Source organism: Madurella fahalii, assembly GCF_045866475.1.
Source record: "Madurella fahalii IFM 68171 DNA, scaffold_5, whole genome shotgun sequence".
Taxonomy (NCBI): Eukaryota; Fungi; Ascomycota; class Sordariomycetes; order Sordariales; genus Madurella; species Madurella fahalii.
The window spans coordinates 2,145,926-2,170,370 of record NW_027263975.1 but is presented as its reverse complement, the minus strand read 5'-3'; the positions used below and the strand labels follow the sequence as shown (position 1 = coordinate 2,170,370).

The following is a 24,445-nucleotide window of genomic DNA, read 5'->3' as shown; positions in this document are numbered from 1 at the left end:
CATCGAGTTTTTCATCTACACTACGTAATGGATGCCCCCAGCACCATGCTCGGTCTTGTTGCCACCGATGCGTGACCCCTGTAGCTAGCGCACGGTCCATCCTGTTGTGCCGTAGCCAAAACTTGCATCAGCTGTGGGTTCAGTTGGTTGCAGTGTAATCGAATTGTGTTTTTCTTCTTCATACTGGTGCTACATCTCGACATTCTTTCCGTTCCTTTGTCCACACCATACCATACTATTTAACAGGACATTTTTTTGGCGGATATCCTAATCGACTATGTTGGCCCTCCGCTCAATCGCTGCTCCGGTGCAGCGGCAATGCTGGCGTGCAGCTCCCCGCGCGGCTGTCACTCTCTCGCTGCAGGTGCGACAACACCCTCGCCGGCCTGGGTAAATAAACGCTGGCTGACACCTTCGGTTTGTAGAACCAGAGGCTCTACTCGTCGCAGGATGCTGTCGCCAAGTTCAATGGACAGAAGGATGCGCAGGTAAGCGACGACCGACTTCCGATCGCATGCAACCAACCGCCGCAAACACCTCCTTTCGCTCTGAAAATCACTCAAACACAGCAGTACTGCGATAGCTTCACAGCACAAACAGTGCAACTAAAACGCGTTCATAGGGCCGCTACACCGTCAGTCTTATTGAGGGCGATGGGATTGGTCCCGAGATTGCCGTCGCCGTCAAGGACATCTTCGCCGCCGCCAAGGTCTGTCATTAGCTTCCGCTCGCCCGGTTGCCCTCCCCATGCTAACGGGCGACAGACTCCCATCGCTTGGGAGCCCATCAATGTCGACCCCATTATCAAGGACGGCAAGACAGCAATCCCGGATGCGGCTATTGAGAGCATCAGGAAGAATAAGATTGCTCTTAAGGGCCCCCTCGCGGTATGTGCCTCGACCCTCGGCCCTTTGGACTGGCGTATGGTTGATTGACCACGATGACAGACACCCATTGGCAAGGGCCACGTCTCTCTTAACCTTACGCTCCGTCGTACATTCAATCTTTTCGCCAACCTGCGTCCCTGCCGATCGGTTGCCGGCTACAAAACCCCTTACGACAATGTCGACACGGTCTTGATCCGCGAGAATACCGAGGGCGAGTACTCGGGTATTGAGCACGTGGTGGTGGACGGTGTTGTACAGAGCATCAAGCTCATCACACGCGAAGCCAGCGAGCGTGTGCTGAGATATGCCTTCCAGCACGCCCGTGCCATTGGCCGCAAGAAGGTCCGCGTTGTGCACAAGGCCACCATCATGAAGATGAGCGACGGTCTGTTTCTCAGCGTGGGTCGTCAGGTAGCCAAGGAGTTCCCCGATATCGAATTCGATGCCGAGCTGCTCGATAACACTTGCCTGAAAATGACAACGGACCCGCTCCCCTACAACGACAAGGTTCTTGTCATGCCCAACCTCTACGGCGACATTCTGTCCGACATGTGCGCTGGTCTTATTGGCGGACTGGGCCTCACCCCTTCTGGCAACATCGGCAACGAGTGCTCCATCTTCGAGGCTGTTCACGGCTCGGCCCCCGATATCGCTGGCAAGGGGCTCGCCAACCCTACCGCCCTGCTTCTCAGCTCCATGATGATGTTAAGGCACATGGGCCTGGGCGAGTATGCCGACCGGATTGAGAAGGCTGCCTTCGCCACCTTGGCGGAGGGCAAGGCTCTGACTGGTGATCTGGGCGGAAAGGCAAAGACGCATGAGTTCGCGGCGGCCATCATCGAGAAGCTATGATACCAATACCTTAGACTGTACTAGTATTGCAGCCGACTTTCGATAGTGTCCTGGCTGTTTGGTAACGATGACGATTGTAATGACCTTCTTAACTCCGGATCGTGGTACTCCGTCCATTGGGTTCCTACTGGTAACCCATACTTTCCGCGGATGATGCTGGAGGGCAAGCATGGAGGTCTGTACATACACACACAAAGCTCGCTGCGAAATGTCTCCCCCGTGCCGTCACAGCACACACTGCCGAAGTCCCCCGGTCTCGGCTCATTTTCCGGCTGTAACACAAGCCGTCGATGAGTGCCGCCGCCGACCGATCAAGGCGAAGCGGGAATCTGAAGCACGCTATTGCTGAATATTCGATAAAAAACAATGAGGAATTTTTCGCTCCGCCAACGAACAAGTCGTACCGACCCCCGTTAGTGCAATGTAAGAAGCACATAAATAGGCAGCCACCTTGCTATTTCCATCGCATCCCCAACTAAGCATTGGATACTCTTTTTTTATCGAAGCCAATTCGTCAGATACGACATCTCATCAGGCACCGCGGTTTAATCAGCACCGATTTACATGAAGGTGACAGCCAAGCATTGCATGCGTATGCCGGCTGTGACAGCGAGCGGTCAAAGTCCCGGCAGCCTAGGAGAGAGGAAGGCCAAGCGGTCGCGGTAGCACCGGGCTGGGAATGGTAGGCCTATGAGCGTTTGACCGGATTGGAATCCCACATCAGGCCTAGTTCACCAAAGGCATTCTACGAATCTACCTACGCTCGATGTACCAGACAAGCCGCTAGATCGGACAAATCATCCAGTCCCGCTGGCGTTGTTACAGTGATACCTTACGCGTCTGCAGAAGCACCTATTAAACCAACCCCACCCAACGCACGCCTTCCCCTACGTTGCCCACAAGGCCGGGCCGAAGACGCATGAGGAAAGATGGAGGGGACACGAGGAACCTAAGCTGTCAAAGGTTTTTCTTCCTTCCTCATGTCAACCGGAGAACTGCGGACGATCTCCTGATATGACGCTGTAAGCATATTTCCCGCCCAATTAGGCATCTTCTTCATTTCCACCCCGGACTTGCCTCGCATCGTGCAGCAGCGTCAGTATCTGGCTGCAGTTTCCAAGAGAATCTGGCCCGGTGCCATGCACCAACCTCGAGTCGCAGCATCAAATTCCGGCAGGAGCTGTGATAGGTCTGGCAGGCCTTCAGCTGACCTATTACAACGCGGTAATATCGTCCTTCTCGTACCGACCATATTTGAACCTGCGGCTCGGCCGTGACAACCGCGTTGTGAACACACCTTTTCGGATAAGGTAGAAACAAGCACCTGTACCTACCCTTTGTTTGATCGCGGAGCAGATGGCCCATTAGAGATGATGGGTCTTGCACCGACCGGCTCGCAGCGTCGCTAGTGTCGGAGCGAACGCGAGCCTCCTACCACCAAATACGCAGTTTGAAACCAACATGATAGTATGACCGTATCTAAATGCAAGGGTATTCCATTCTGCTGTAATACTTGTTACAACTTGCCCACGGAGAGTAGGAAGGCGGGTCTTTACCATTTCGCTTTTTTCTCTTTTCTTCAAGCTATGTGTGGTTAAAGCTATAATTATGTGGCTAGATATGGTCGTAATATCTGAGTGCACGGTCGATTTATCCGGCTCACTTGACACAATGGTAATGTCCATCCTTGGACGCAAAGCGGCTGAAAGGAAGCCGGATTTGCACGCGCAATCTTACTACAGTAGGCAGACTCGATATGGACAGACGGGCACTGGAGACTCTCCAGATGGTGGATCCCGGAAGCAGTTGGGGGAGCCAATTTTCGTCGTCGCGATCGCGCAAGACCAGGATATGCGACACCACATTCCATCTTCCCTCTTGCCCCGGTGTATCCAGTCGGGCGGGAGAGACCCCGACTTCCCGCCGCGGGATGGCGCAAATGATCTATCTTGCCCAATTTGCCGGGCAATTTGTGAGATGCGAGAGCTCAAGCGCGTCTTTGTGCACTTACATCGCGGTCTCGCCGCCTCTGTCGGCCACGATAGGCAATTCCTCGAAATCCGGGATGATGCCGGGACAAAGTCCATGCCGCCTGCCCCTACATCAAGATGGTAGGTCTCGGCATCGGCCTCGGCGGTTTTCTCGCAGGAAGCATGACGGTCCAGCTAGGGCACCGGGCGAAGACACGTGGGTTAGGGCTTGAAAGAGTATGGAAGTGTCTGCATCAACGGGAATAGCTGGCATGATGATCCAGAGAGAAGAGACAGAACAGGCCTTGAGAAGATGTTACACGTGTTCTGCCTCCCGCGGGATGTGTGCGCCCACCAACAGGCGGCCGGTTTGCTCTCGGGCTCGATCGCCTTGGGCGGTTCGCATTGGTGAAAGAAGCCGAGATGTCGTATAAGCCAAGCAGCTTACCCACTGCAGTGCATCCCCTCGGTTTTAACAACTTGGGGCAAAGTTCCGCTTTGAGCAGGACTTGCCGTGCCAAGTTAATATGGCGCTGCCGTGTACTACGTATGCATCAGTATAACCGTGTGTAAAAAGGCGTGAAGTCGTAGGTAGTGAGCATCTTTCCGATCCCCGGAACTGATGGGGTACCCGAATTGAAGGTGGTGAGAGTAACAAAGACGACAGTCCCACGCCCGGTGGGTTAAACTGACACCTCACCGCCGCTTATTACCAAACCGAGATGCGAGGGGCGCGATTATTGGACAAAACCCTTCACACAAATGGCCAGGGAACACAAGCCGCTAGGTCAAACTTGGTCAAGTGCGCCAGAAAAATAATTTGGGGGTTCCACGTCAGGTTTGGGTAATTCATCACGCACACAATCAGAGCAGACGGGATCTACGACCGCCACCGCAGTGTCAACTTTGTGCGCCAAAAGAAAGTAAATTCACTCAGTTAATTCGCCGCTGCCGTTGGTCACACTGTGTTCCGCATACATACATAGACCGTCGATCCTCCTGCAGTGGCTGGGCCGGCTTTACAGGGGGCCGCGGCTCGTAGTCGATTCTGTCCACCGAATGCCAAGCCCTATGGCGAATTGGATGGCAACTCCCCCTGTCACCCTCTAACTATCAAGAATGAGCACGGGTCTGTGGCCGCGGATTGGACGGCTCCGGCTATTCGTTGAAGTTGGGCGTTCTGGAACAAAATGATCATCCGGAGCCGACAGAAGCCTTGGGGAAATTCTATCCTGAGCGTTCCCGAGAGTCCCGCTAACAGCCTTCCATCACTGCTCCGGAAATGTTCTTAGAGTGGAATGCGGTTCCTGGTCCTCGGAACCCGCCAGCTCGGGCCAGTGCCTGATATCGAGGTCCTACATACAGGTACCCGAAAACCGAGCAGCGGCCTGACCTGGGGCAACGCTGCTACGGTATGTAATAACGGGGAATAATTTTTCTCGATTCTCTATCAAGTTAGTCCGGGTTCTGTCCAAGCGGGCTGCAACCAACCCACCCACTTCTCGGACGGGCCCAAAGGTCCGATATCCCCCGTTGACAGACAGGGCATCTAAGTTGGCCCAAGCACAAAACCGCCGAAAAGTTGGGGTCGCTCCGATCAGACGGGAGCTGCAACGCCCAAACAAGGATACCGGGGTTCCGCGTGTGAGCGCGGGATCGCAAATGGCTCATTCTCGATTAGGGCACGCTCTCCCTGATGCAATTAGAACCCTACCTCGGGGCCGGCCCACACCCGACCTTCCTTTCCAGAAACTGTGTTCGTGTTCCACGGGCGGGCTGGGACGGAGACTCGAGTGAGCCTTCCTGCAAGCCCCGTCTATATAACTCCTTCCGCCAACCCCCTTCTTCCCACCGTGGACGCTTTCCCCCGTCATTGCCATCCCTCCGCTACCGTCCTCTCTTGAGCTTTACTTCGACTTCGTATGCTTTGAAGACGAGCTCTACCACCCCTCTCACACTCACCTCTCACACCGTATAACCTTGTTCAAGATGCCATCCTCTGCTGAAGAAACCCGCATCAAGGCCGCCCTCGAGGCTGGAAGCGTCAAGTTCCACATCAAGGCTGGCAATGCCAAGTGGCAATGCACGCTGCTCGACCGGGCCACACAGTAAGACGCGCAGCCTCCCAATCCCCTATGCACCCCCATGATACTAAAATAACATTTTTAGCGAGAGGAAAAAGGCCGTCCGGGCCGATTCGTCCTCGTCTGTCTCGTCGACAGAGTCGACAATGTCGTCGTCTTCGTCGAGCTCTTCCACCACCGCCCACTAAGGACTAGCCCTTGCCCAAACACTAAGGAGGGGGAGAGGGGGTTCGATTACTGGATCTCTTTCCCTCTCCTTTGGCGTCTGGAAATGCATGAGCAAGACCGGCTCTCTAGCCGGGATGCGACGCGGCACTTCGGCACCTCAGTCTCGGGGTTTAATACCAACAATCATCAACCCCGAGCCGGGGCAACGAACGTCCTATGACTCCAGCGATTGACGGCGGAGTGGAGCTAGCGGCGGGTTCGCTCAGTAGAGACCTTCTTTTTTGCGTTCAGATCATCGGGGGGACTTCTTGGGACTTGCTGTCTCTTTGAGGCCCTGTTCCTTACATCGGAGGTGTTGGATGGAGCAAAGCGGGAGACGAATACCTAACGGAATGTGTGAAGTTTATCTTTTTACGGCGTTTTCTGATATGAAATTATTTTTCTTTCTTCTTTTTTTAGGACACACACAACACACACATACGCACAAAAGTTACCAAGGCAAACAAATAAACCTATGCCAAATAGCATCCTAGAGCAAGACATGTGTAAGTCTGGGACGTGGGAAGTCCGATGGTGTGGTAGGTGGCTGCATCGATGAAAGCCCCGAAATAAAAAGCTTGTTTCGGTCCGGAGAATGGGCAAAGCCTGGGTAGTGGGTGGCGAGAGGCGTTCGTCCGATTTCGAACGAAGCAAAAGTCGCATGCGGGATGCCGGTGGTGCCGCGGAAGTAGTAGTTTCTTGTGCTCGGTCGACTCCCGGCATGCTGTTAGCACCCTGCAGGTGCCACTCATGCGCGTGTGGAGTATGTAAGGCAAATGGTTGGTTTGGAAGGGTTTGAGGCGCGGGGATTCGGGAGTATGGGGGATTATGTTGGCGGGTTCTCGAATCATGAATGCCGCATCTTTCCCCTCAGGGGTTTTGGTCTTTGGGTTTCCTGCCAATGGAAGTTTGTTGACGGTCGACGGCTTGGGTAGGAGCACATCTTCCTTTGTACGATTTCTAGGGCGGGCAAAGTGGCAACTTACAGACATGCCGAGTTTGGGGTTATCGGTGCGGTTAGGGAATGCTGGAAGGGAGGTTTTGGCAGTTGCGAACCAACGGATACACTTAGAGTCGTATTTTGCTTTACGCAAGGGGTTGATGAGGATGTTGAAAGATCATGAAATACTAAAGTACCTTACATACTTCGAGCGGGGATGGAGGGACATACATCCCTGTTGCCCACAGCCGCAATTGAAAACATCCGAGTTTACCTTCCATGCAATGATTTCCGCCAGGCACAGATTTTGACCTTACTCGCGTACACTCGTTTGCCGCCAGCATCTTTCGTCGCCATGTCGAGTAACGCTTGTGCCAAAGCACCCATCTGTCGAGACGTGGCGTTGAAGTATCCGTGCCAATTGAAGGTTCCCCTTTTGCCTTCCCTTAGGTTGTACCAACATGCTTCTTTAAGTTGGGCCGACCCGGCTAAAGCTTAAACCGACGCATCAGGTTTGGTCCTTTCGTGGACACCGGCTCTCGACTTGCCTTGGATATGTACCAAGGAGGAACAGCAACATGTCGGGTTGGATTTCCTTATGTACCTCCTCTAACATTAAAGATTGACATATTACACGACGCAAAACCACGCTGAGAATAGCGAGAATATTAAAGATCTACAGCATCTAAACAGCGTACACGGAGAGGAATGGAGGGGCAATCCGGGCGAACCAGGTCTGACCCTAACCCTCTTAACCAGGGGCACCAAGAGCGGTCTGTGCGGTTGCTAGAACGAGCAAAAATGACCAGATAATGAGCAAGTCTATTTACCAGCAACTTACGGTCGATTAGGAGGGATCGAGTTCTTCATATGTCTTGGCAAAAGCTTCAATTTACTTCAGACCTGGCCAGCAGCCCCGGAAGCCCGACGGATCGCGCTGCAATGACGGGACGCTTACCCAAATTCGCTCCCATCCGCGTCCGTCCCTTCGGTGGGCTGAAGCACTTGGAGGGCATTCTGGGCTTGCGACAATACACGGATCGCCTCCAACGAAGGGACCTCCTGTTCGTTTCGATCGACCTAGAGGTATCGCACGAGGAAAGGCTTAAGATCGCAACGTCCAGGTCTCCCAACGCTCGGCCGCGTGTTAGGGAATTTGGCATTGCTGTCCTCGACACCAAGCATCTCCGCCACGGAACTGGGCCAGAAGTTGGATTGCATGAGCTTATCACAACCCAGCATTATACAACACAGCCGCTGGAAACCGTTCGGGCCTGCAGGTTCGCGCCCACGACTCAAGTCAGCCACGATGAGCTTCCTTCGATTATCACTCAGTCTCTTCGTCATGAACACGCCAGCGCTTCTTCCCGCAGCACTCGCTTTCGTAAGATCATCCTTGTCGGCCATTCGGTGAAGCATGACCTAAGGGTTCTCGAACGATTGGGCCTCAACGTTTTCAAGGCGGCGCCTGTAGTTGGAGTCTATGACACATATCACATGTCCCTGACCGTTCTTGGCCGAATCCGAAATGGCCCAGACGGTCGCGCCTCTGATTCCAGCAATACCCTCCAGGGGACACTGAGGGAGATTGGCTGTCCGTATAACAAGGCCGAGCTTCACAACGCCGGGAATGATGCGACGTATACGCTGTTTGCTCTGCTTGGCCTGGCTATCCGGAATAGTCAAAACAGAGCCCGGAGGGAGTCTGCCAATTTGGAGCGTCTGGTTAGCCTGACGGGACTAGGTTAGGGTCAGGCCGAGAAGCGGCCGGTGAAATAAACACCAGTGGGGTCCTGTTTGCCAGGTGTTGAACGGGGCTTAAGCTGGATGATGATCATAATGGGACCAGGCTGCACACCGGTCATCGGCCTTCTTTGTATTGTTTTTTTTTTCCTGGGCCAGTTTATCACCGCGGTTGGGACGAACCACTGGCCGGCGTCCCTCGCGTCGTGGGAGAAATGTATGTACAGTAACAGTGTCTACCTTAGGCTTCTGCCGCCACCAAAACAAGCTGGGCGGAGATTTTCCGCCAACTTTGTTTCTGTGCAAGTACGCAGGGCCGATCGTTCCGAGGCCAGATGCAAATTGCCAAGCTTTCCATGTTCAGTAGGCATGGAAAATGAGGCGCTATCAGCCGGTCCGCCTTACGTGCTGGCACCCTACGTAAGCTGCATCTAGTTCCTTCAGGCGGAATAGGTACATACGGATTCGAGCGTTAAAAACCCGGTCCACCGCCTGCCGCTGCTCTCTTCCTACACGCTTCCCCGCTCCACCATCAACGACTTCGCAAGTCGTCTGTCCGCCAGCGAACCAGGAGAGCAAGTCGGTTCAGGGCCCAAAATGCCGGTGCCTGTCGCGGCGAAAGGTGAGTGCATTTGTTGCTTGCTTGTCGCTTGTGTTTCCGCACCCCTGCCTGCCCCTCCCCGCAAAATCGTTACGAATCAAGGCGGCCGCCGAGGACGTGGTGGCGACGCCCCGCGGGTGACACGCAATCCCTCTCAATAATATCGGCCTCTCTAGATGCCGCGATAATCAGGCTCGTTGGGTTTTTAGCTTCCGTCGTCCCACTCTCTGCTCCCTTCATGCTTTTCAATAACTCCTGTCCGTCCCCGCAATTCGCAGCGCAGCCTACCTACAACATCGAGCTCCGTGCCTTGTCCATTTTCCACATCTTTCGTGGATCTTGCCCCACCTCTCGTGAGCAATGCCACCCATTAACCACGCTGCAATCGCCTCAGTCGGCATTATCGCCGCATCGGTAGCGGTGGCTGCGGCCATTGCCATATACGAAAGCCCAGAAGTCCGTCGGATGGCCGAAGACCTCCGCAGACGCATCGCGATCGCTCTCCATTCGCTCGGTGACAATGTCGACCCGAACAGACGAGAACCTCGCTTCAATCGCCCCGAAGACGCCGAGGGTTTCTATCAGTCCCAGGAAGTTGATGCCGACGATGAAACGAGAAGGAGGCAGCGAGAAGAGCTCATTTACTGGAATGCGCTTCGCGAACAACAAAAGCAGCGAGAACATCAAGAGACGCAACAGCAGGGCTCACCCCATCGCGGCTCGTCTTTTGACGACTTCCTGAAACCCGACGGTGCCGGCGAGCACGGGACATTTGTCTACAACACCGGAGCTAGCACTTGGAACCCCGACTCGACCAACGTGTTGAGGCGCCGTGGCAACTTGGAAGGGGTCAGAGGCCTCGACGCGTCTGTGATCGCCAACCCCTTTAGTGACGAGCATGGCATCGAGCTTGACGAGCGGCCGCGCTTCGTTGAGGAGCTACAAGCGAATCTCCAACCCCGCGGCCGCGACGAGATCATGTCGGACATCTACAACGCCACGCCTCGGATGCACTCCCCCGAGCTTGCTCGGTCCCATGCCACCCTTTCCCCGCAATCAAAGCCGGTGGTGCCAGAAGTTCTCTTTGATTTCGATTCGCACTCTCAGTCGAGCGTGCACAGCGAGTATGCCACGGCGGCGGACGAGGAACAGCATCGGCAAGGGGGCGTCATGACACCACGATCTCGCAGCACCACCCTCGAGCGTGACCTCGCCGAAGACGAGTATATGACTGCAGGCCAAGACGATCGCGCCGACGCGTATGCTTCAATCCAGGCTTGGGCCCAGGGGTCTAACCCCGGATTTTACTCGCCTCTGCCGGTCTCCCCACCGGCGCCACTCTCGGAGCCCGAGATGATCAGCGAGGGCCAGCTGACGCCTACGGATTCGGTCTCGGTGGTGGATGTTGTAAATGACACTGTCTCGTCGAGAGGGGATGAGTACGACGTGATGAGCGAGACTGATGATGGGATTCCCACCCCAAATTCCTGGTCCGAGGTAGGGAGTGTCATCAGCGAGAGCGAGAGCGCGGTGCATGCGTAGGATGTTTGGATTAATTCTTCTCTGTTTTTGCCGGTTGTGATCAAGATACCACATAACCTCCCCTTGGGCATTCCATCTAGGTCATGGCGTTATCGGACACTGGGATAGGGTTGGTAGGGTGAAAGGAACACGTATCGGTACATAGGACTTTGATTACTTGGTATATTAAGGCGAATCATCATCATCTCCTATTCTTACGCCGGCCATGAGACTAACTAGCCACCCTTGAGAGGAGCCGTAGTCATGAAGAAATAAAGCATAAACGAAATAAAACCCTCTTCTTATCCGGCATAAGTGGCCTGTCCTGCTAAGCGCAGTCGTCTTTCAACTTGTCGACGTAGTCACCGTACAGCCGCTCGACCGGCTTTCCCAGCAGCTCGGGCCAAAAAGACTCGGCCTTGTACTTGTGCGACCGCAGCTTGTCGTTGAGCCGGCGGATGGTGCCCTCGCCGAAGCGCAGCTCGAGATACTGCAGAAAGTACGCGGTGTGCTGGTATCCTCTGTCCCAGTCTGGATTGGGTATCCCAACGAAAGAGCGGGATTATCAGTAAAAAGTTCTGTAGAATCGGGACAAACGACAACATACCACCTTCCGTCTCCCGCTTCCAGTGAGGCGGGCTAAGGTCGCAGTTAAGCCGCACCCAGTCGGCAATGCCCTCGATCAGGCCGCCGGGGCAGCTGCCCTTGGCATCCCACTGATAGCAGTGCACCAACTCGTGGGTAAGGACACCGGTAATCTCGGCCGTGAGACGTGAGGGTGGTTTGATGGAGTTGATGTAGTTGAGGGAGAAGTGAATTTCTTTGTGATCTTCGTCGAGCTCCGTCTTTTCCGTGAGAGGGAAGGGGATGGAATGTTAGTAAAGACTAGAATTGGTTAAAGGGTCGTGGAGGGTTAGAGGTAGGGTATAGAAGAGAGCCGGTCCATGATTGTCCCATCGAGGGGAGTAAAGAGTCATAGTAGAAGTTAATGGAGAGGATGGAGATATGAGATCGGATGCCACGAGACAAATAAGACAAGCTTCCTACCCCTGTCGTGTACGCAACCCCGTCCATGTCACGAAGTACGAGTGTCACAGACCGCGTCGGCGGCACTGTTGTGTGCTGGTCTGACGGCGATCGGTACAGCAATCTCAAGACATTTTCTACGGCGGCGGAGAGGACGGTGCCGGCGTTGACCGTGCCTAGGAACTTGGCTGCGCCGGGGTGGCCGAGGTCGCGGATGTCGAGGCGGAGCTTTGGCTTTGAAAAGCTGCGATCTACTCCATTTCCGCCTCCATTTCCACCCTCTACTTCAGCGGCTGCGTCTAATAATGCTGGCTCCGATCCTGAGTCCCGGCTCCGTAGCGGGACGGGGGACGCGGTGGAGGCGGCGGAGTCGTCGCTACTTGGCACGGCCGGGGAGTTAGTGGCGCGGCTGGTCTGCTCGCGAATAGTCATGGCGCGAGATGTGATGAGCGGTATCGAGACTGTCCAAGTAAACTGTTGTCTTTTCTTGATAATGAGAGTGGTGTATGACTCGAGGTGATCGATCCCGGAGGCACGTATTTATGTAATCGAACAACAATGTGGAACCTTGAGTCGGGTCCTGGCAGCACTCGTGTCAAGACAAGATTGAAACTGGTTCTTCAACAAGAAATGGCCGGTCCAAGTTCACGCATCTTAAACTCCCAGAGACTCGTGACCGAGATGGGTTTTTGTCGGTGGTAGCAAGTTCCGACGGCGGGGCAACAACCAACAAAAGGGACCATGAAGTACCGAACTGTACCAAGGTGGGGTAAAGTTACCCTTGGATCGCCCCCACTGCCCCGTGGGTACCTCGTTGGTACGTTGATGCCCCCCTTGCCCCCTTTGACAGGGGTTACGGAGGGTCCCGCGATTGCTAATCAACACCACATCCCAGATGTGGCATGGGTGAATCAACTTTGCCCCGGGGCTAATCCTCGCCCACGATCATCACCATTATCACTAGGTACCTCCTGTACATCCCACCGATTTCGCGGTCGCTTACACTACTTAACCATCCAAAGTGACCGTGCGCTCTTTTTAGGGGATATTGCGCGTGCGACGGACGCCTGGATTTTTCAAGCCGAGCGCTCGAGACCCGATTGCGGCATCAGCAGTGATTTGTTTTGTTTTCTTTCTTCCTGTTTCTGCGGTCGACGACCACGCCGAGAAACAGACAGTCTGCCTGCACACTGCATCGGTTTTGACGCCGACACCGCCAACATCCTCTTTTTGAGAGGAAATGGCGGAAAAGATCACGGACAAACAGGTCGCTGACCTCATTGCGATCCTGCGCACCGATGCCTCGATCGATGCCAAAGTCCAACAGGTCACATTAATCAAGTCGGGCATCAAGCAGCAGAACGTTCCCGAACCTTGCATTCTCCCGCTCTTCGAAGCGCTGCGCACGGCTTCCAGCTCGCAGCATGCCGTGCTCGTCAATGCCGGCTTCTCGGCTCTCAATCACCTGCTCACGCGCTTATCGCGACAGGAACCCAAGTATTTGGCAAAGGAGGCGCCCCGGACGTTGCCACTTGTCACTGAGAAGCTGGGCGACCAGAAAGAAAAATTCCGTCAACTGGCTCTCCAATGTCTGATCACGCTATACAAGGTCGCCCCTCAGGATGTCGAGCGCTTTGTGCGCAACACGGCCATGGCTGGCAAGAATCCGAGGGCAAAGGAGGCCAGCTTGCACTGGCTTCTCCAGGTGCGCATATGCGCCGTCGTTGATTCATATGTGGATCTGCTAACCCCGTCCCCTAGATGCACCAGGAACACGGCCTGCAGTTCCGAGCCTATGTCCCGACCCTGATGGAGTTGCTTGAGGATGCGGACGGCATGGTACGCGAGGCAGCCAAGACCACAGTCATCGGCTTATTCAGGTAACTTCTCCCACATCCGCGGCATCTTCTGTGGAACGCGGGCTGACATGTCTACAGGAACGCCCCGAACGCAGCCAAGTCTGACCTCAAGAGACAATTAAAAAACTTCAAAGTCCGGCCTGCGATCGAACAGGCAATTGTCAAGGAGCTCAACCCCACGAGTTCCGCCCCGGCCTCGCAGAGTGACAGCTTAGATGAGCCTCCGGCGATCCGCCCAACCCTTGCCGCGAGCGTATCCTCCCTCGTCGAGCGTCCAGTCACACCGATGCTGGATAGTCGCCCTGACCAGGTAGAGCCAACATATGTCAATACGCAGCGCGAGCTCGAAGAGATATTGAGGGAAATGCATCTTCACTTTGACGGCAGGGAGACGGAGCAGAACTGGATGAAGCGGGAGGAGAGCATAACCAAGCTGCGGAGGCTTATCGCTGGCAATGCTGCGACCGATTTCGGCGAGCACTTCCTCAATGGGCTTAGGGCGCTCCTGGACGGAATCATCAAGGCCGTTGTCTCGCTCAGAACCAGTCTCTCCAAGGAGGGTTGCAGCCTTGTCCAAGACATTGCCAGAGCATACGGTCCAGCGATGGATCCTATGGTGGAGCTGCTCATGCAGACGTTCATCAAGCTCACGGCCGCGACCAAGAAGATCAGCTCGCAGCAGGCAAACGTCACTGTGGATACCATCATCTCGAGGGTCACGTACAACGCGCGGATCATGCAGCACATCTGGCTCGCCTGCCAAGACAAGAACGTCCAGCCGCGGCTCTACGCTTCCGGGTGGTTGAAGACGCTGCTAAACAAGGAAGCTCATCACAAGAACCATGTGGAGCATACTGGTGGCCTAGACATGATCGAGAAATGCATCAAGAAAGGGCTTGGTGATGCAAATCCCGGTGTGAGGGAGAAGATGCGGCCAACTTACTGGACTTTTGCGGGTATATGGCCGGCAAAGGCGGAGGCTATCATGAGCGGTCTCGATTCAACGGCGGCGAAACTGCTGCAAAATGACCCCCACAACCCCAACCCCCCCACTAAAAAGCCTGAAGGGGGAGCACGTCCTGGCCAAGGCCTATCCAGGAGCACCATGGGGACTTCGAAGCCGAGTGTGCGGGATGCCATGCTCGCCCAAAAGAAAGCGATGACATCCAAGGCTCTCCCAGCCCGGCCAGGCTCGGCCATGTCACACTTTTCGCCGGTCAGGACAGTTTCAAGCTCATCCCAAGCCTCGAGCACCATAACATCCTCAGTACGTACGAGGCCGGAGTCAGTCATTGGTTCCACGGGCGGACTTTCTGGCGCTCCTGTGAGACCTGGACGGAGAAGACCAGAGATGGCTGCTAGACCAGCGACTGCTGGGCCGTATTCGGTAAGAGGCCATGATCAGCCCTCAGTAGAGCAGTCCAGCCCCCCCGAAAACCGCAAACCGAAGGCAGTCACGCCCAAGTCCATCACCGCATCGCCAAAACGGACGGTCCCTAAGACGGCCCGCCAAGTGGCGCCTGCGAACGAACCACAGCTTCCGACGCCAACGCGGGTGGGAACGCCAAAATCGTTTGCATCCCCCCGCGCCACTCCGTCAAGAATTGTGCAGCCCCCTGTTGCCCCTGCCTCAAGCAGCCCCTCAAAGGCGGATGAGGATTTCACCCTGGTCGTGCCGACGCTGCATGTGGTCCAGAGTACGCCGCATGAGAAACGGCCGTCTAGTCCAGCTGAGACCTCGTCGGCGGTGCCAAGTCCCTCTAACACGCCGTCACGGATTGCAAGGCCCGCGTCGGCTGCTCCAGCCGCTCCGGTTGTTCCGGCCACGGTCTCGGCAACGGCACCGCCTCCTTCCTTGACGTCGCAAAGCCCGGCGGGCTCTCTGCAACCTGCACAGCCTGTCTTCGCTGCGCCGGCCAGCCCCCCCCGATCCTTGGAGGTGTACGAGGACCCATTCACAGCCGATGACCAAGCTACACCCCGGCCAACCTTTACCGGTCCCGTTCTGGAAGACAAGCCCATCAACGAGGACGCTGCGACACTGCAACAAGCCAGCCAAGCCCATCGCAACGGCGATGCCAATGAGGTCCCCTATTCCCCCGACCGCACCAAGCAGAACTCCCGCTTGTTGGACAGCGGCATCTCCAAAGTCCAGCAGAAGTCCCTCGACGTCCACGGCTTCCGCAAACTGCAGGGCATCATACGGGATAGCAAAGCGACGTCGTTGATTCCGGACGACAAGTTTGACGCGCTCCTGCTGGGCCTGTTTGAGTTTCTCGAGTCGCCCCTGTCCCACGTGTCCCCCGAGAAGTCGCAGGACGTGAAGGCGCAGATCCTAGCAACCATCAAGCTGCTGCTCAAAAAGATGCGCGACAACTTCCGCCCGCACGTCTCGCGCGGACTGGAGAGCCTCGTGCGTGCGAGGGCTACTTATGAGGGGCGCACGCACATGGTTAGCGGGCTGGAGCTGTTGGCGGGGGAGCTGGTTGCGCTTGGGGACGCGAGCGAGATTGTCATGGTGCTGACCAGGATGTTGGGGGCGATGGATGTCGATGGTGGTGTTGGGACGAGTAACGGTGTTGCTGGTGTTAGCGGTGGTATTAGCGGTGGTGGTGGTGGTGGTGGTGGTGGTGGTGATGGCGGTGGTGGTGCGGAGGGGAGGTCATTAAGTATGGGGTTGCATGTCCTCAAGGAGATGATGGAGTCTAAGGGGGGGCCCGCGGGCTATGTCCCTGCCGAGGGGGAACTTGCGGCGCTGGCGGCGCTGGCAGCGAGGTGTCTTGAGAGTTTGGAGTCGGCGGTCAGGATGGACGCCGTGTTACTGTGCGTGGCAATACATGCCAGGGTGGGGGATGCGAGGTTTTGGGAGGCTGTCAAAGGCGTGAAGGAAGACCCGAAGAGTTTGATCACGTATTATATTGTTAAGAGGCAGAGAGAGATGGGGGTTGTTGGGCAGGCTGCTTGAGGGGACGGCTGTGGGCTCTTTTTTTTTCTTTTTTCTTTTTTTCCTTTCCACTTTTCTCTTGCCCGGCGACTAGTCGGTACAGGTCCACTCTAGGTTACAACGTAGTGTTCTATGGCTTACGAGCTCAGAAAAAGAAAAGGGGAAGGGGGAAAGAGCAAAACAGGGAAACATAGCGCGGCGTCTCGGATGAGGGTATTCCTGGTGGGGCGAGGTTATGCCATCATGGATTCTGTACAGGTTGGGCGTCCGGGCTATGTTTGTTTTTGGCGGGAAGATCAGGTTTCTTGTCGATGTTTTTCATCCGCAGCGAATGACCCTGATGTATCGGCTGACCAGGATTAGTAAGTCGATCATCCGCGGTTATGAGACTCTAAAGTTGCCGGTCATTGTGTTGTCTGTATACTTAGGTTCTTACTTTGGCATTGCTTGTTATAACAACTAAATATCACAGCCCTTCTCCTTCTTGAATTGATGTAAGACGATTGCGGCGTCGAGTATCGGTTGGTTGTGGGGATGCCGCCGGTTGATTAATCATCGATCAGGGGCTTCTCTGTCCGCGACTCGGAAGGTTCCAGTGACGCATACACCCCACGATTGTGATTGTGATTGCGACCTAGACCCCAAAATCTGATGACAGGTCCAAGTACTACGCTGTCTTACTGATCGTCTTTGCAGGAAGATCAATGGGCCTCTGCTCTCGGATTGCAACCCTAAGAGATTCAGATAGCCGTTCCGTACTTTTTCTGTTTGAATGAGTGTCTGAGAGATCGCAACATTGTGCAGATACCGCGGCATCCCTTGATAGCCTGGTTAGTGACAGCCATTCTTCTCGACACCAACGACGACGTGCTCGTATATTACTCCCGCACTAGGATGCGTGCGGCGTTCCTCGATAATTAGATGAACGGCGTCGAAGTGTGGTCCGCGCAAGAAATCGCACAGTAGTGGGTCCCCCTACAGCTTTCGCTATGGGATGCCAACCCTAGACCCAGCGCGGCGGTTCAGACCGGAAAGCTCGCTATGGGAAATCTATTCCAGACCTGTAGTCAGGGCACTCGTTCTGCATGTATCTGTTTGTGCTATCCAATTACCCATCTGGACTTGCTGCGCCGACTCTGGGACGCAAAGCTTGAAATAGGAAAGCTCGCCAAACGAGGCCATGCTTGCGATCCTGAGCGCGGGGAAGGGCCCTGCCTCGCAGCTCCCCGATGCCGCATGGCACTAGACTATTTAAAGGGTAAGCGAGTATCACAGGTTTATGTTAATATCACAGCACAGCACAGCACCAACGGGCCGGATCTTGCACGGATTTTGTGGAGAATGTGCCGCCCACGTTTCCCCTGACACTTGCTGTGCCTGGGCGCTTCCCAATACCGGCCCGCGGGTAAGCATTGTCTGTGCTCCAGCCGCATGCACAAGCGGCAGTGAGCAGCAAGAAAAGGAGAGGCCGAGAAGGGGAGCCAGTGGGCCGCCATGGCCGACCTCCCATGCTGGGTGCTGTGTCGTTGGTATACACTAGTTAGTGTGTACAGTACACGTCTACAGAACGGGCCTGCGGGGCGGGTCGCGACACATTGCCCCAAGGGCAAAGCAGGGACAGGACAGGGGGCCTAGTCTGAAACGCCAAGCAGCGGATGTCGCTATCGGTGATCACTGCAAGCCCGCCCAAACGCTGATCCGTCCAGTGGGTTCCAGACCACACGGTCTCCGCCGGAGAGATGAAGGGCTGCTGAAGATCTGCTCGTTCGGGCCACCGACCGTTGGTGTTGGGAGGGAGGGCCATTGGGGATCCAGGTAATGTCGCTGATGTTTCGACGACCGAGAGGTGGTAGGACATGAAACATGCAGTTGCCGAAGAGGCGGGGCTGTGTAACTTGTTGTGCCCCAGTTGTGTCTGTACCTTAATTAACGCTCACGGGAGGCGGCAGGTTTGGGTACTGTGAGTCACCTCCGGTTGTCCTGAGGGCTGGTATACAGCACTCTAGACTAGAAATTGAATGGTCTTCTACATACTTAAAGGGGACTGCGGTCCCCTTAGCCGCGGCCACAGCAGCCGCCGGCTTGCAACCTAACCGTGCCACTCCCACGAAGCGCTCGCTTGCACTAAATTTGATTCGCATCGCACAGCGAGGTTGCGCGTCGATGCCGTCTCGAATCCAGTAATCTGTCAGCGGACCCGTCGCACGAATGGGGAGCGGTGAGATTGTGCTGGCACCGGCTGTGAGGCTGAACGCTTCGTCAGACTGCGACTGTTCTATAGAAACTTGGCGATGCGGCTTATCGGCTGTGTTGGCAAAGCCCACAGGTTCTTACAATCTACTTTGCCCCTCAGCGCCTAGCGACTTGATCGTCAATTTGTCCGTGTCCGATCTCATAATCCACAACAGAAAGTCGACGCGTCTTCCTCCAGATCCGCTGAATAACGGTTTGTAGTGTAGTCATCCCAGCAGCAACTCGAGAGCTTAGCCACGTATGCCTGAGGCACGGCAGCGTCGGCGGCCAGTCAAGTCCCGACGTAAGACGCGCACCTCGGGCCCATGACTGGTGGATTCTGCGCTTCGAGACGGGACAACGCACACATACAGTATGTTGCGGGTGGTGAAAGCATCCAATTGACTCTTGCCCCTGGTAGAAGACACGGATTTTGTTAGGTTGGGCAAGCATTTTGCTAGCTCGGGAAAAGGATTCGTAGAACAAGAGCTACTTCAGACCAATAAGGGAGCCTTCCCGTCCTGTTTCAGAGGCGGCACCTGTGTGCATTGTGATATGGTAGCCCCCACCAGAATTCGTTCCTGAATCCCAGAAACATGGGATGAAGCACTGGACTTATTCTGGAACCCTTCAATACATAGCAGGAAGGATCAGGTAATGGGATTTGTGCTCTGCCCACCGCCCCAGCCAGTTGTGGCGCCAAGCCATAATTGGTCCCCCGGAAAACCCCTGTGCACTGCCCCTGACCCTTCCCTGAACCCCTGGCCTTGGCTTGTTCAACAGCAGAAAGTGCCCTGCAAAACGACGGGTCCATTTTGGTGAGCAGAGCAGCGTTCCAAGACCAGCGAATCCGGTGCGCGACCTCCATTTCCCACCTTCTTCGAGCTCAGGGTCGGTCGAGAACACCCGACCCGAGGTGCATCGATTGTGCCTACTTTTCTTCTTTCTCGCTTCCGTCCTCCACCACGGCCACATTCAACAAGCCCCATTTCATTTGGGGGCATCGGGGGCCGTCCCATCAGCCATTTCCACGCCTGCGATCTGCAAATCGGCAAGCAGCTAGCTCGCTCCACATATGCCCTGGGGGGGCGACTCTGTTTCCAACTCCGCCGGCAAACGCTCCGTCTTCCTACGCGGGCACTCTTTGGCCGCCCCTCCGAGCGTCTGAAGTCGTGGAATATCTCTCGCAGGGCAAGAGACCATCGACCGCCGCTGCATTCGGCTCGAATATCCCCGTATCCCCAACTTTTCGCCGCTCTTCTTTCTGCAGCAGGAACCCGTCAGTTGCTGTCCCGAGATAGGTCGAACTGGCCTTTGTTCTTCGCACTCCCCACCCTCTATTGGCGCCGAATACAAATCGACTGGACGGCAGAACATAGTAGGACTGGGAACGGCCTATCCCTTGATGCCATAGACTGGCCTAGTCCGGACGCATCGACGCATCACCGACCCTACATGCCCGCTCTGGCTTTCTCGTGCCGTTTCGTGGCCGGTGCATTGCTGGCTTAGCCGACCTACATCCGAGAACACCCTCGCATAACCACAGCAGCCATGGACGACTATCTGGATAGTCCCATGGACACAGATGATGTGTTCCCCTGCAAGGGGTGTGGTGAAGTAAGTTTTAACGCACTTGGCGCCGCTACCCGACCGATTCTGACCCCTATGCTATGTGACAGATTCTAGAGGAGGGCAAGGCCTTTGAACTCGGTACGTTGTTCTCCTGTTCTCCTTCGAACCGCCCGCCTGTCGATGCCATAGGGACAACCTCCCATCCAATATCCCGCATTTTATGTGTTTTACGATGCACGCCAGGCGACAATACATCCCAGCAAAGGGCAGTTGATGTCGGTTGCTAACTCGTCTTCTAGCCGGAAACCGATGGCACCTTGACTGCTTCCGATGCAACACGTGCAACACACTCCTCGACTCGGATGCGAACTTGCTTCTGCTCGGCGATGGCTCTCTCATATGCAACAACTGTACCTACAGCTGCAGCGCTTGCGGGAATAAGATTGAGGACCTCGCCATCCTAACCGGAGACCAGGCCTTCTGCGCAACCTGCTTCCGCTGTAGGAACTGCAAGAGGAAGATTGAGAATCTGCGCTATGCCAGGACATCGCACGGCATCTTTTGCATGAACTGCCACGAGTCGTTGATGGCGAGACGGCGGAAGAAATCAAAAGCAGCGGCACAGGCGAAGCAGCGGGAAAAAGACGCTTCTCCCATGATTACGGACAAGTCACTACCCGCATTGCCACCCAATGCTGTTCCTCCCAACGCATTCCCCAACGATCGCGTGACCCCCGACTCCGACACGCCGACCGAGCTCTCTCCACGTCCTCGTGCAGCCTATGGAAGGAATGAGTCGTCCTCACGAAGTGGCTCGAGGCTCGACCGTTCTCCGGAGCGGCCGCAGGAGCCGACCAAGGAGTCCTCTCTCGGGCCCTCCACGCAAAACTATCGGCATAACCGAAACTCTACCATGTTGTCGGCGGATCTAAACAACGGAGAGTCAGAGGGCTTCTTTATACCTGTTGCGCTTGATCCTAGCCCTGCGCCATCATTGACGCCTCAGTCAATGTCGGACGCATTTGCCGAGTCGAGCAGGAGGAACAAGGACAGGGATTACCTGGGTCCGCCGAAGCCAGCTGCCACTCCAGATAAGAGAGCTGATCCTCAGGTATCGACGCCTCACATCGCATTCCAGGAGAAAGGGCGGCAAGCGTCTTCGGACTACGAAATCCCGCAGAGTGACCGTCCGGCCCGGAAGCTGTCCAAGAGAAGCGCGAACCCCAAGGCTTCACCTGGCGTCAGCGATGAGAGGAAAGCGTCAATCTCGAGGACACAGCCAAACGAAGAGTTCAAACTACAAGATGCGCCGAAGAGCAAGAGGCTCGCCAATTCGAGGAGCAACTCGCTGTCTGGCAATCCTCTAGACGTGCCTGTGCCTAGCAAAGCGCCTCCAGCTCCGCCTCGGAACAGGGAAGCTCAGTCAAAGACTGCGACAGCAGACTCCCCTCCCCGACCTAGATCGGTGGACAAGGGCCTTCCACCGAGGTCATCTCAGGATTCTCGGCGGAGAGACGACGATATGGTTCGGCCGTCTCTTGACTCGGTGACTTCCAACCGGTCGGAAACAGCTGGTGCGAAGCCTGCGGCGCGGAAGGAGGTTCCGCAGAACCCGTCGCGGAATAGTGAGCTGACCATGCGCGACCCTACGAAAGAACCGGTAACTAATATGCTGATTCTAGTCAATGGCAATGAGTCCGGTGCTCAGACACGCCCCGCCATGCCCGAGACAAAACTGACCGAGGCTTATATGTCACCAAGGGCGCCACCTCAGCCGCCAACGCACGCCTCCAAGGAGTCGACGAGCACAGCCAGCGAGGCGCCAGAACCGAAGGCATCACCAAAGTTACCGCGCTGGAGTGCCGGCGGTGACTTCAGCATGGACGAGGATATGGCTCGCATCCTGGGTACCGACGAAGGCTCCTCGTCGATTCTGCGGCGGGTATCCAACGCCGTACGGCACGGGCGGAACAACAGCGCCGATACGGGCAACAATCACACCAGGCTCGGCCATAGCAGGAGCGTGAGCGAGACTACCAGAGGGACTGCGTCCCCCCGTTGGCCTAGGACGCCAATTGCTGAGGATCCGGCGAACGGAGGACAAGTACCTGATATCAGTAGCCCCATGTCACTCTCAGGCGCCGCACTTGAAGACCCAGCGCTCTTGAAGCGGCAGCTTAGGAACTCGGAGCAGCGGGTAGCGGAGCTCGAGCGGCAGTTCAACACGGAGAAGGACCTGAAGAGCTTGAACAAGAAGCTTATTGAGAAGCGAAAGACGGTTTCGGTCTTGGATACGCAGACCGAGATCATGATTCGCCAGATTGAGGTCCTTGCCAAATACGTGGAGCGGGCGAAAAAGACCGGTGAACCGATTGACCCCCGTGAGCTTGAGGAATCGGCCATCAAGGAATTTGTGCAGAAGCTAGATAAGGTCAAGCAGAGCATGGCGGCCACTATTGAACAACTACACGCTGAGCGGGACGAGCTCTTGGAGGAGAAAGACCAGGCGATTGCTGACCGAGATCGGGCACTGCTCGAATTCGAACAGCTTTCTTCCAAGAATGCGCAGCTGGCCGATATGAATAACGACCTAACGCACCAGATCCAAGAGAGGTTCAAGCAGCAGATCAACAATGGCGATATCAGAACGCCGCCGAACGGCCTGGGTATCTACAGCCACTCCAAGGGTATATCGACGGCATCAGTCAACGTAGACGCGTCCAGTTTACAGACGGGTACCACCCTGCTTGGCACCGACGTGGAGGAGCCCGTGCTCGAGGGACCTACCGTGGTCAACATCCGGAAGGGCCAAGTCAAGAAGTTCAACTGGAAGAAGGGCTCGAGCAAGGTTGCGCACAACATTACCAAGGGAATCAACCGTGCAGCGGGCGCTTTCCAGCAACAGGATCAAACCCGCGTCCAATCCCCTCAAGGTTTGGGTGGTGACAGCATCGGGCTCCCTTATAACTTGACGGTCGCCCAAGTCGAGTCTCCGGTTACCATGGCCCCGCCTAGCGGCCCTAACCGAGCTGCCACTGAGGGCTCGCGACAGGGCTTTGGCTTCTTTAGCAGCAAGAAGCCAAACGTGCCCAAATCGACGTCTGTCACGAACATTTCGATCCCTGCCGTTGTCGAAGCCCCTAGCACGCTGTTTGGCTCGGACCTGGTCGAGCGAGCAGATTTCGAGCGGCGTCAGATACCCAGCGTCGTGACGCGCTGCATCGAGGAGGTCGAGCTGCGTGGCATGGACATTGAAGGGATCTACAGGAAGACCGGGGGCAACTCGCAAGTCAAGATGATCCAGGAGGGTTTCGACAAGCAGGAGGACTATGACATCTCAGATCCGTCTCTGGATATCACGGCTGTCACCAGCGTGCTAAAGCAGTACTTCCGCAAGCTGCCCATCCCACTGCTTACCTTTGAGGTGTATGAGCGTGTGCTCGAGTCGAATGGTAAGTTTGTGTCTTTTTCCCCCGCGGCTGTCGATGGCCAGTAATGTTGACGGATTCTTGTGCAGCGATTCAAAACGAAACCGAGCGCTGTGCGCATTTGAGGAAGACGATCAACATGCTCCCACCCAAACATCGCGACTGTCTCGAATTCCTCATGTTCCACCTTGCGCGGGTGGCGAGCAGAGAACGAGAGAATCTGGTATGTTTTTAATCCGTCTTCCCTCCCCTGTTCGGAATTGGGTTGGCTAACAAAGCTCGTCGCAGATGTCTCCTAAGAACTTGGCCGTCGTGTTCGCTCCCACAATCATGAGGGACCATAGCCTCGAAAAGGAAATGACGGACATGCACGCGAAGAACCTGGCGGTGCAGTTCCTGATTGAGAACAGCCATACCATTTTTGGCGAGGTATGATGATACCTGACCAGCTAGGGCAAGAGGAAAATACAAAAAGGGGTTGAAAAAGGGGATATTGGGTTCTGTCATGATTTGTATATAGCTCACACAGGTCTCGCTCACACACGCGCGCGCGCACACACACACACACACACACACCCA

General features: G+C 55.5%; 6 protein-coding genes across 6 annotated transcripts; 5 read left to right on the top strand and 1 right to left on the bottom strand.

Moving 5' to 3' along the window:
• Positions 1 to 277: 277 nt before the first annotated feature.
• Positions 278 to 1,739, top strand: IDH2 (NAD-dependent isocitrate dehydrogenase; the record flags this gene model as incomplete). Its single annotated transcript, XM_071064634.1, has 5 exons — positions 278 to 364; positions 426 to 488; positions 623 to 709; positions 765 to 887; positions 948 to 1,739. 5 exons carry the CDS (start codon positions 278 to 280, stop codon positions 1,737 to 1,739), a joined length of 1,152 nt encoding a protein of 383 aa, XP_070920735.1.
• A 3,959-nt stretch (positions 1,740 to 5,698) lies between these two features.
• On the top strand, positions 5,699 to 5,981 carry MFIFM68171_09214 (uncharacterized protein; the record flags this gene model as incomplete). The annotated part of the gene is made up of 2 exons (XM_071064633.1): positions 5,699 to 5,817; positions 5,879 to 5,981. 2 exons carry the CDS (start codon positions 5,699 to 5,701, stop codon positions 5,979 to 5,981), a joined length of 222 nt encoding a protein of 73 aa, XP_070920734.1.
• Positions 5,982 to 9,644: 3,663 nt separating this feature from the next.
• Positions 9,645 to 10,826, top strand: MFIFM68171_09213 (uncharacterized protein; the record flags this gene model as incomplete). The annotated part of the gene is made up of 1 exon (XM_071064632.1): positions 9,645 to 10,826. One exon carries the CDS (start codon positions 9,645 to 9,647, stop codon positions 10,824 to 10,826), a length of 1,182 nt encoding a protein of 393 aa, XP_070920733.1.
• Positions 10,827 to 11,133: 307 nt separating this feature from the next.
• Positions 11,134 to 12,263, bottom strand: MFIFM68171_09212 (Peptidase of plants and bacteria-domain-containing protein; the record flags this gene model as incomplete). The annotated part of the gene is made up of 3 exons (XM_071064631.1): positions 11,134 to 11,336; positions 11,413 to 11,650; positions 11,853 to 12,263. The coding sequence occupies 3 exons, from the start codon at positions 12,261 to 12,263 to the stop codon at positions 11,134 to 11,136; spliced, it is 852 nt and encodes a 283-aa protein (XP_070920732.1).
• An 808-nt stretch (positions 12,264 to 13,071) lies between these two features.
• STU1 (suppressor of tub2 mutation) lies at positions 13,072 to 16,655 on the top strand (the record flags this gene model as incomplete). The annotated part of the gene is made up of 3 exons (XM_071064630.1): positions 13,072 to 13,536; positions 13,593 to 13,711; positions 13,769 to 16,655. The coding sequence occupies 3 exons, from the start codon at positions 13,072 to 13,074 to the stop codon at positions 16,653 to 16,655; spliced, it is 3,471 nt and encodes a 1,156-aa protein (XP_070920731.1).
• A 3,762-nt stretch (positions 16,656 to 20,417) lies between these two features.
• On the top strand, positions 20,418 to 24,301 carry RGA2 (Rho-type gtpase-activating protein; the record flags this gene model as incomplete). The annotated part of the gene is made up of 6 exons (XM_071064629.1): positions 20,418 to 20,483; positions 20,546 to 20,576; positions 20,738 to 22,063; positions 22,121 to 23,890; positions 23,956 to 24,089; positions 24,155 to 24,301. The coding sequence occupies 6 exons, from the start codon at positions 20,418 to 20,420 to the stop codon at positions 24,299 to 24,301; spliced, it is 3,474 nt and encodes a 1,157-aa protein (XP_070920730.1).
• Positions 24,302 to 24,445: the final 144 nt, after the last annotated feature.